General features: G+C 44.8%; 1 protein-coding gene across 1 annotated transcript in view; it reads left to right on the top strand.

Annotated features, from left to right (window-relative positions):
• Nucleotides 1-10290, top strand: part of LOC105503868 (coiled-coil domain-containing protein 107-like) — a 20138-nt gene extending 9848 nt beyond the window's left edge. Inside the window, 3 exon segments of the mRNA XM_011930970.1 lie at nt 1719-1803; nt 9387-9429; nt 10068-10290. Coding sequence (XP_011786360.1) covers nt 1719-1803; nt 9387-9429; nt 10068-10290 — 351 coding nt within the window.
• The last annotated feature ends 540 nt before the right edge of the window (nt 10291-10830 follow it).

Below are 10830 nucleotides of genomic sequence, written 5' to 3' on the forward strand. Positions count from 1 at the left end.
ATTTGGATTCCTGACTTGCCTTAAAATAGCTACAAATGTGGCCATATTAGGTCACCATTAGCTCAATGTGATGATCAACTAAAGCTGAATAGCAGTTACTTCTTCTTAAGTCGTGTCTTTTTTTTTGAGACAGAGTTCTACTCTGCTGCCTAGGCTGGAGTGCAGTGGTGCAATGTCAGCTTACTGCAACCTCCACCTCCCAGGCTCAAGTGATCTTCCCACCTCAGCCTCCCTAGTAGCTGGGACTACAGGCATGTAGTGCATTGGCACCCAACTACTTCTTGTAATTTTTTTGTAGATGTGGGGTTTCGCCATGTTGTACAGGCTGGTCTCAAACTCCTGGGCTCAAGCAATCTGCCCGCCTTGGCCTTCCAAAGTACTGGGATTACAGGTGTGAGCAATGACACCTGCCAGTCATGTCTTCTTAAGTAGTAGCTACCTCTGCTTTTAAGACCAAAGCTCAGGGGTCTCCACTGACTCCACTCCTCCCTCCTGTCCATTCAGTCAGTGGCAACACCTACCTGGCTCCTGGAGACATTTCTGTTTATGACGCATGATTAGACAGAGTCTTGCTCTGTCACCCAGGCTGGAGTGCAGTGGCGCGATCTCGGCTCAGTGCAAGCTCTGCCTCCTGGGTTCATGCCATTCTCCTGCCTCAGCCTCCCAAGTAGCTGGGACTACAGGTGCCCGCCACCATGCCTGGCTAATTTTTTTGTATTTTTAGTAGAGATAGGGTTTCACCGTGTTATCCAGGATGGTCTCGATCTCCTGACCTTAGCTTCCCAAAGTGCTGGTATTACAGGCGTGAGTCACTGCACCTGGCCAGACACATCAGATTGTTATCAGAGCATCCTGAGAAATGACTCAGATAATACTGTCTCCAATCCTTGACCATTCTTCTTTAAATTGTGTTCAAAGCACACCTCCAAACAGATTTTTTAATTGTTCCTTTCTTTTTTTTTAATTTTATTTTTATTTTTTTTTGAGACAAGGTCTTGCTGTGTCACCCAGGCTGGAGTGCAGTGGCATGATTATGGTTCACTGTAGCTTTGATCTCCCGGGCTCAAGCAATCCTCTCCTCTCAGCCTCATGGGTAGCTGGGACTATAGGTGCATGCCACCATGCATGGCTAATTAAAATTTTTTATTTTTGTAGAGACAGGGTCTTGCTGTGTTGCCCAGGCTCATCTTGAACTTCTGGGCTCAAGTGATCCTCCCACCGTGGCCTCCCAAACTGTTGGGATTACAGGTGTGAGCCACTTTGCCATTTCTTTTATAGGTCCCTCTGCATATATTTAACTGTCCTCCACTGCCTCAAAATTAAATCCAAATGATAGGAAAGATCTTGGGCTAAGGACCTGTTTGTTTAAATTAGGAATCATTATAAACACATGTTAAAGAGAGTATCCTGGGTTTTCAGCATGAGTTTGTCTTTAATATCAAAGAGCTGCTAATTGTGGGCTTGTTCTATTATTTCATTTGCTTAAGCACCAAATCAGTGTCACAGCAGCCACTAAATTATTAGATAATGTCATTACACCATTATTTGTAATCAAGGGACATGATAAGATATAGTCCCAGGGAAAGATCTTCTGCATTATGGTAAAAACAGCTGTTGAGGACATTGGCCACAGGGTTGCTCAAAGCCACCTTGCTGTCTACCACTTGAAATTTCTTCAGTTGTGAAGTACCCTTGTAATATCTGCCCTTAACCTGCAGGTACCAACTGTCAATACCTTCTTTCACACAGCTTTCCCTAATGCAGTGGCTATCTATGGGAATGACAAATACATACTACTTGCGGGTACCATATGAAGGATTTTCATAAAACATGGTACACGTTAATGTAATTGCAACGAACGGAGGGAGCTAACTAACCTTAGCTCAAAAGACATTTGGGAGCTAGGCATGGTGGTGCACACCTTTAGTCCCAGCTAGCAAGAGGCTGACGTGGGAAGATCAATTGAGCTCAGGAGTTTGAGTTCAAGCTGGGCAACATAATGAGACCCCATGTCTTAAAGAAAAAAAAAAAAAAAAAGACACGTGGTGTACTGACCTCTCCCTAGTCTCTTGGGTTCAGCAAGGTGATCCTAGACCTTCCTTATTGTATGGGCCTTTTGCATATCTTCCCTGAAGGCACCAAATGAAAGCATATCTTGGCCTATTTGATGATGTTTCAGGAACTAAATAGAAAAGTTAACAGCAAGGGATGGATCTGAAGATAAAGAGTCAGGCAACGTGGAGCAGCATGAGCTGAGGCTGATGCAGATATCAGGACCTTGCATGCCATCCAGGCCCGGGAACAGCAACAGAGGAACTTGGACATAATTTACAAGCCTGGACCCTGACCATCAGGAAGGGCCAAGTGCAAGCTAGCATAGCTAAGCCAAGACAAATTTAATGTTCCAGGACGGAGCTGAGTAAAATCAAGAGGTGAATGTAAAAATGCAACATTATTAATTATAGGGAAATCTGGATACAGGAATGTAAGCTAATCATTATGAGGCTGGAGAGAGGTGATTGGCCTGGTGAAAATGTTGCTTTTATATGTTTTATTGTCTTATAAACAATTTAAGTGAGTGAAGGGATATGGCAGACAAGGGAAGAGTTTGTAAGTTCCCTCCCACTTTTTCAAAAATATTTCAGGTACTCAAGCCATCACTAGGTTGAGAATTCCTCTTGACATTGTAAAATCAAGCATGCAAAAGTTAACTTTTGATTGTATCTCCGTGTGAATAGTTAGATATAGAGTTCGGTGGCTAAATGGTGTGATCTGAGTGGAAAGAAGTACATTGTGGGGGGCCAGGTTGGATGTGAGGGACATCAGACAAAAAACAAGGCAAAATTGTAGAACTGGATGTCTGAAGAGATGGGGGAAAGAATTCCTTAGTTCATGACATCTTAATGGGATCACATCACCTTTCCAAAGCCACAGACCTTTTATAATATTGTAGTAAGCACCACAAATCAGAACTGGGGATTTCTGCATCAGGCTGCTTGTTACATCAGAGATTTATTTAAACCGTGTTTATTAAAAGACCTCTTTCTGGATGCGCCTACGTCTTTTCAGGGTAGCAACAGCTGGGCCAGGGGTGATCAAGGGGGAAAGAGTCCTCTATTTGGTTATTGACAAGAAAGAACATGTTCCAGAAAGGACTTTTACTCTCCTTTGATTACCCGCACTCCCTTCAAAGACAAGGAGCTTAGAATCCCTCATGGACTCTCACTGCCCTGAGTCTGGCTGCTGTGAAGATGACTTATCAGACATTCCTTTGGGACAGCAGGATCAGGATAATGGGCAGAGGGGAAAGGAGAGTCCTGGTTCTCCCCGCTTTCTCCATCCAATCAGTGTTAGTTGTCTTTCCGTTGCCCACTAACAGGCAAATAACCTGACTCCTCTCCTGCCAAATGAGGCTGTACCTCAATCTAGTGTCAATTCAACTCTCAAGCAATGCTGACATGGACTCTCTTTTGGATATAAGGCATTAATGTCTTCAACACCACCTTCTACCAAAGAACACAGATAGTCTGATTCTATCTGGGCCACAAAGCCGTCTTTTCCTCCTCATCTTAGATGCTTCTGAGGAAATACGGCAGCAAGGTATTTGAGGTTATCACTTACTGAGCAGGTCACCCCTGCCCTGAGCACAGGGCAGGTGGGATGGGTCAGTGGCTGGGCCTCATTGAGGAAGGCTGTTGCATAGCAGGCCTTGTTAGAGATGTCCTGGGGATGTCTCTTGCCAGTTTTACGTAATTCAAAAGGCAATGGGAAGGAATTCACTTCACTGTGTTACAGGAACATTTTGTGTGTGTTATGCCATTTAGGTTTCAAAAAAATCTATGAATGCTCACTTATCTCTGTGTATCATATTTGCCTCTAATTAGAGGGCTCGAGGGCACAAATTGTCCCTATTCAGATTTGTATCCCCAGTGCCTAGAGGAAAGCCAGGTATATTGTTAAACTTGGAATATGTATGTTGTATAAATAAATCGTTGAACATTGTTAGAATCCCTTAAAAGTAAACGAAGACTGGCCAGGCACAGTGGCTCAAGTAATCACAGCACTTTGGGAGGCCAAGATGGGGCAGGGTTAGGGGTGGCTTGGGTCCAGGAGTTTGAGATCAGCCTGGGCAACATAGCCAAACCTGATCTCTTAAAAAAAAAAAAAAAAAAAAAAAGAGGAAGACTTAGGATATCAAATATATAGCGCTAGGATGTGAGGATATTGCTAACATACAAGTTGAGCTATTCCTATTTGATCATATAATGACACAGTGATGGAAATGTAATTTTACACAGATTTTCATCTTTCTTCTAGACCAGTTTTTTTTTTTAAGTGATTTTATGGTTTTGAAATTTCTAGAGATATTTTTGGTAACTATAATAAGTAGGGAGGAGATCAGTGCTAGTATTTAATGGATAGGGAACAAGTGTGCTCAGAGTATAGCAAAGTAAACTAATTCGTGCATGGCCTACACAATTTATCACTGTTTTCTTGGCTGCTTATGTAGGTAAGAAAACAGCTTAGAATTATCTGAGCTTCTACCGTAACTCCTTTTATTTTGCATGGTTTTAAAATGCAGACAGTTTGCTGGGAATGTAACTATCATGTAAATTGAGGAAAATCATACCTCTGTCTTTGCCAGCTCTTTTATAGACTGGGGGTGGCTAGCAAGCAAAGGTCACAAAACAGGTTTCATCTCCTTCCTTTTTACCAAGTCCTGCTTTGGTTGACTTGAGGTAGGTTAGTCCTTGGCCTTTATTTATTTATTTATTTATTTATTTATTTATTTTGAGATGGAGTCTTGCTCTGTTGCCAGGCTGAAGTGCAGTGGTACCATCTCGGCTTACTGCAGGATCAAGCGGTTCTCCTGCCTCAGCCTCCCCGAGTAGCTGAGACTACAGGCGCGCACCGCCACGCCCAGTTAAATTTTGTATTTTTAGTAGAGACGGGGTTTCACCCTGTTGGCCAAGATGGTCTTGATCTCTTGACCTCGTAATCCATCTGCCTCGGCCTCCCAAAGTGCTGGGATTAGAGGCGTGAGCCACTGCACCTGGCCATTGGCCCCTATTTGTTGGGAACACTTGCTAAACCTGAGACAGAGAAAATCACCTTTTTTTGTTTGTTTTTGAACTGGGCAGCCTCCTGAGCCAGAGTGGGCTCAGAGAGACTCCCAGAGAATCACCTCCTGGTTTTTCTGTTTGTTTGTTTGTTTTTTGACAGAGTCTTGCTCTGTCACCCAAGCTGGAGTGCAGTGGCATGATCTCGGCTCACTGCAACCTCAGCCTTCCAGGTAGCTGGGACTACAGGCACCCCCCACCACGCCTGGCTAGTTTTTGTATTTTTAGTAGAGACGGGGTTTTATTATGTTGGCCAGGCTGGTCTCAAACTCCTGACCTCAGGTGATCCTCCCCCCTCAGCCTCCCAAGGTGCTAGGATTACAGGCATGAGCCACCATGCCCTGCTGAAAATCACATTTTAATGTACTACTTTATTCAAGGAATCAGAGAAAAAACAAGAATTACTTTTTTGTTAACTCCATGAAAAATATGAGGAACTCTCCTAGTAAACAATTTTATCATTTTCACAATGATGAATATATAGAGCCTGCCTGTTCAGCCTCTCTTTTGAACAGAATTGGATAAATATGACCAAATCTTTGACCTTGGAATTCATTTTTTTATACTGTCCTTGGGTCTTTTACTATGAAAGCATTTTCCAGGTAGAATTTTTTAAGTTAAAGTTCAAGATAAAGCTGTATGTGAAAAAATGAAATGTATACAGCTGATGGAAAGTGAGATGACCGATGTTAGGGTACACAGATACACATTTAAAGTGTTCATTGTTATATGTTTATTTTAATGTGGATGAATAATCAATACATCAAATCTGTGGTTAAATGAATAATTGTTTGAGCCCAGGAGGTGGAGGCTGCAGTGAGCTATGATCCCACTACTGCACTCCAGCCTGGGTGACAGAGCATGACCTTGTTTCAAAAAAAAAAGTACCAGAGTCTGACTTACAGCTCTGCTATTCACTAACCTCGTGACCTCAGACTCAGCCCTTGTTTTCTCTTTTCTTTTCTTTTTTTTTTTTGAGATGGAGTCTCGCTCTGTCTCCCAGGCTGGAGTGCAATGGGGCGATCTTGGCTCACTGCAACCCCTGCCCCCTGGGTTCAAGTGATTCTCCTGCCTCAGCTCCCAAGTGTCTGGGATTACAGGTATGTGCCACCATGCCCGGCTAATTTTTGTACTTTTAGTAGAGATGAGGTTTCACCATGTTGGCCAGGTTGATCTCCAACTCCTGACCTCAAGTGATCCACCTGCCTCGGCCTCCCAAAGTGCTGGGATTACAGACATGAGCCACCATGCCCAGCCTGGGAAGATTTTCTAAGTGCTGGGCCTTAGAAGAAAATAATCTTGTCCAGGATATGATTAGAAAGAGGGTCCACATATGAGCTGTGTTATTTGTTCTAGAGGAGGGAGTGAAAAGATGGAGAGGAGAGAACCTACATCCTTCAGATGAAAGGAAGCTCCCCCCTGATCCCAGACCCCAAATCCTCAGGACTTCACATTCTCCCCATCTCTCCTCACTCCTCCAAGTACTCGCCTGAGGAATTCACTCTGTCACATCCTCCTTCCTCTGACGCAGCCAGCGCTAGTGCCTCCACCCTCTACCCTGAGTCTGCACATTCTCCTGGAGAGCTCCACAACTTACACACAGACCCACCTCATTTTTTTAACTGCCACATAGCACTAAGTGAATCCCAATATTAAGGAATGATATGTTTAATTCCCAGTTCTAGCACGAATTTTCTGTGAGGACTACCATTCTGGTCCTCAGCTATGAAATGTAGCTTGGAATAAAGGACCTCACAAATTCCTTCTAGCTCAGACTCTTGTAGTTCTTTGAAGCCCTGATGAGGAGTGTGCGCGTGTGTGTGTGTGTATGTGTGTGTGTGTGTGTAGAGGAATATCTGCAGAAAATGCAATCTACATTTCTGAAATTTTTTACTATGTAAATCTGTTTTTCTTAAAATACTATGCCTAAATCCAGAGAAAAATCACCGAATTAACTAAAATAAAATTATTGTCCTATATATACATGTATGTATGTATGTTATTATTGTTGTTGCTACCTTAAGACAATCAAGAAAAACATTTAACTATTACATTGCAGTCAACACAGAAATCCCTATTTCTTTTCCCTTCTTCAACAGAGCAAGAGAAAATGTCAGCACAGGAGACAATAAGATGATCTTACACCTCTGAGGTTTTATTTAGGTTTGAGGTTAGTACACTGGGGGATATCAGTCAGCAAACATTAATGTAGTCATTTCCATCCTTAGCTGTCTCTTATCAGCTTCACCTACCTCATCTAATAGGAAAACAAGAGACCTAAACGTCATTAAACCTAAGAGGAACTTGGATGAGTGTTTAAGGCCTAAAATATCTCAGCATCATTCAAAATGTTTATCCCTCATGGTTTTGCAAGGAGTGTTGGAAATAAGGAAGCCGCTGCCTCTTTGGCACACCTATTTCCTGTAAGGTAATTGGGATTAAGCCTCACAACAACACTGTCCAGTAGGTAATACTCTCCATAGTTTTCTAGAGCTGATACAGGCTTTCATCTGTGCTTACAATCTAAGGTGACCCACCATCGGGCTTATGTTTGTGTATCATGAAGGATTTTCATGTTTCCCTTGTAGAAAAGAGAAAATGCTGGGCGCTGTGGCTCACTCCTGTAATCCCAGCACTTTGGGAGGCCGAGGGGGGTGGATCACCAAAGGTCAGGAGTTTGAGACCAACCTGGCCAACCTGGTGAAACCCCATCTCTACTAAAAATACAAAAATTAGCTGGATGTGGTGGCACACACCTGGAATCCCAGATACTGGGGAGACTGAGGCAGGAGAATCACTTGAACAAAGGAGGTGGAGGTTGCAGTGAGCTAAGATTACACCATTGCACTCCAGCCTGGGTGACAAAGCGAGACTCCATCTCGGGGAAAAAAAAAAAAAAGAAAAGAAGATCTGAATGGACTCCTCAGCCTCCTCAGCTCCATCAGGAGGAGTTATGAGGGTTATGGGGGCACTCCTTGCATTGGAAGTAAGACCTCCCAGCCCAACAGGTTAATTTTCCACACTCATCAGTATTAGGCACAGTGGATCATTCCCTCCTTTTGATGAGGATGACCTGGGAATGGGGCTTCTTGTGACAGAAATAGGGATGAAAAGCGTTATGAGATCAGTCCTGGTCCCTCAACGCAGGCAGTCATGTCGAGGCTGCATGATGGTCTCTGGGATACCCCTGTCTCCTGGCTCTTTCCTTACCATCCAGGCCTTTTATTCTCAGGCGCTTCACACATTTTTCCTCTTGTCTCTGGTAACTTGATGTTGGAGGTCCCCAGGAGTCAGTCATGGGTCTTCTTCTCTATCTGCACACAATCCCTTGGTGATCTTATCCAGTCTCAAGGTTTTAAATGCTGTTGATTCTCTAACAACTCCCAAATACATACTTACTGCCCAGCTCTCTCTCTTTGGACTAGTACAACGGACTATTTGACATCTTCACTTGGAGGTCTAATAGACACTTCAGACTTAACACGTCCCACATTATCTGGGTGTGGTGGTACGCACCTGTAACCCTAGCTACTCAGGAAGCTGAGGCACAACAATCGCTTGAACCCGTGAGGCGGAGGCTGCAGTGGGCCGAGATCGTGCCACTGCACTCCAGCCCGGGTGACAGAGCCAGACTCTGTCTCAAAGAAAAAAAAAAAAAAGCTACCCATTGCTTCCCCCATTCTACTTCCTGCTTTATTTTTTCCATAGAGCTTATCACCTTAACGGTCTAATTTACATATATGTTTATTGTCTGTGAGTATACATTATGCGTCTAGGTCACTGGAATGTGACCTCCGTGAAAGCAGAGTTTTTTTTTTGTATGTATATTCTGCGTTCTCTGATGACACCCACATACCTCTAACCGTACCTGGCACATAGGTACTCAAGAAATGTTTCCTGAATAAGGCTCCTCAAATCAAGAGCCCAGTGGGCCCCATGAATGCTGCGAAATAATTGTACCATAGGGACCCATTTGTGGGAATACTCACAGCACTAAAACCCCTTAGTTAAGACGGATCTGAACACCCTAAGACGTTTCTACATAACTCCCGGCAGCAACTTCGCAAAGCACTATAACCACCATACACTGTCCCTGAGATGTCAGAGTCACTGACGGATTTGGGCCCCAGGACAGCCTTTACCAGCTGCTGGTGTGGCCGAGTCTCCACTCACGAGTCCTAGACTGGTAGGTTCACTAAGGTGTGCAGACACCCCCACTCCTCCTGTGACAAGTTGCTGATGGCAGCTGAGCGTTCTTGGCCGCAGAGTTGCACCAGCGGCCTTCGGCGATCCGCGATGACCGCAATGTGTAAGTGCGCCTTCCAGCCAGCAGAGGGCAGGAGCGGCTGCGATGTCCCAGGCCGGGCTTGCGCGGGCTCCTGCCGGGCCCCTTTCACTGCTGGTTCCACCTCTCTCCTCAGCTCGCCGCTTCTTCCAGGGCAGGAGTGAGGGAAGGGAGGAAGGCTAGGGGAGTGAGCGCGTGCGGGTGTGCGCATGTGTGGTAGTGCAAGGAAGCATGTTCTTCGGGAAAGCTTTCCCGGGATGATGCTCTCTGGGCTCACGGGTACAATTTGCCCACAGCGAATGTTTGTACTATGCAGACATTGAAATAGAATGAGGTCCACTCGTCTTCCAATGGCGTGTCACAGGCTCCTGGGAAGGGGATCTGAAGTCATTCCACCGAGCCACCCCGCTTCTTTTATGGAGATAATCCCCAGACTTGCCCTCACCGCGCTGGAAAGAGCTGCCTGGAGGGAGGACGCCGAGCTGGGGCAACTCCTCCGGCGCGGCCGCTTAAGCGCTGAGGCTGATTCCAGCAGTCGCCACAGTGGCCGGCAGGGGACGCTGTGCCGCCGAGACCCAGCGGGCCGAGAGGCACTAAAGTTGTGTCTCCTGGTTCTTAGCTGAGACGGACTAGAACTTCCAAAAGCCTCCTTAACCACCAAGGAAGCAGGAGAATGAACAGGCTTCAAATAATGAGCGCCTGCTATATGCCACGAGCTCTCCATTGCGGAGGCGGCTGGATGTGCAGAAGGAGTGCAGGGCGGGGAAGGAAGGACGGCTGCTCCACTCTGCCACTCTGCCGCGGGCTGCCGACGGCTGCTCCACTCTGCCGCGGGCTGCAGGCTTGGGGTTTGGAGGTCAAGTCTATGCTGCATCGCTAGAATAGTTTACAGTGGTGAATTTCAACTGTAAATTGAAATTCACAGCTTCGTTCTTTAAACTTTGTGTTACCAGGGACCATTCCTTAGCAGGCTCAGAAAGGGCTACAGTGAGGTAGGCTGTTTGATTTTTCTTTTACATATACAGATACATTGTACATGCAAATGGCAGAGGTAAATTCAAACATTAGGAGAGCAAATGTAGCGAAAAGGATGAAGACATCCTACTTTTCTTTTCCAGATGCAACAATTTGCAGTTTTTTGATATCCTTTTACTGTCTATGCATATCTACATGTTATATTCATAAGCTCATTGACATGTATATAGGTAGTGTTTATCTCCTATTTCCCCCGCACAAATAGTAACATTCTATACCAACGTTCTACACCATTACGTCTTTCCCACTAACAATGTATTTTAGACGTATTTTATGCCAGTAGCAAGGTACACCTCATTCTATTTTGATGTCTGCATAGTACAGGCATACCTCAGAGATATTACCGGTTTGGAACTAGACCACTGCAATTTTTATTTTTATTTGTTTGTT

Source organism: Colobus angolensis, unplaced genomic scaffold (genome assembly GCF_000951035.1).
Source record: "Colobus angolensis palliatus isolate OR3802 unplaced genomic scaffold, Cang.pa_1.0 Scaffold88, whole genome shotgun sequence".
In the NCBI taxonomy this organism is placed as follows: Eukaryota; Metazoa; Chordata; class Mammalia; order Primates; family Cercopithecidae; genus Colobus; species Colobus angolensis.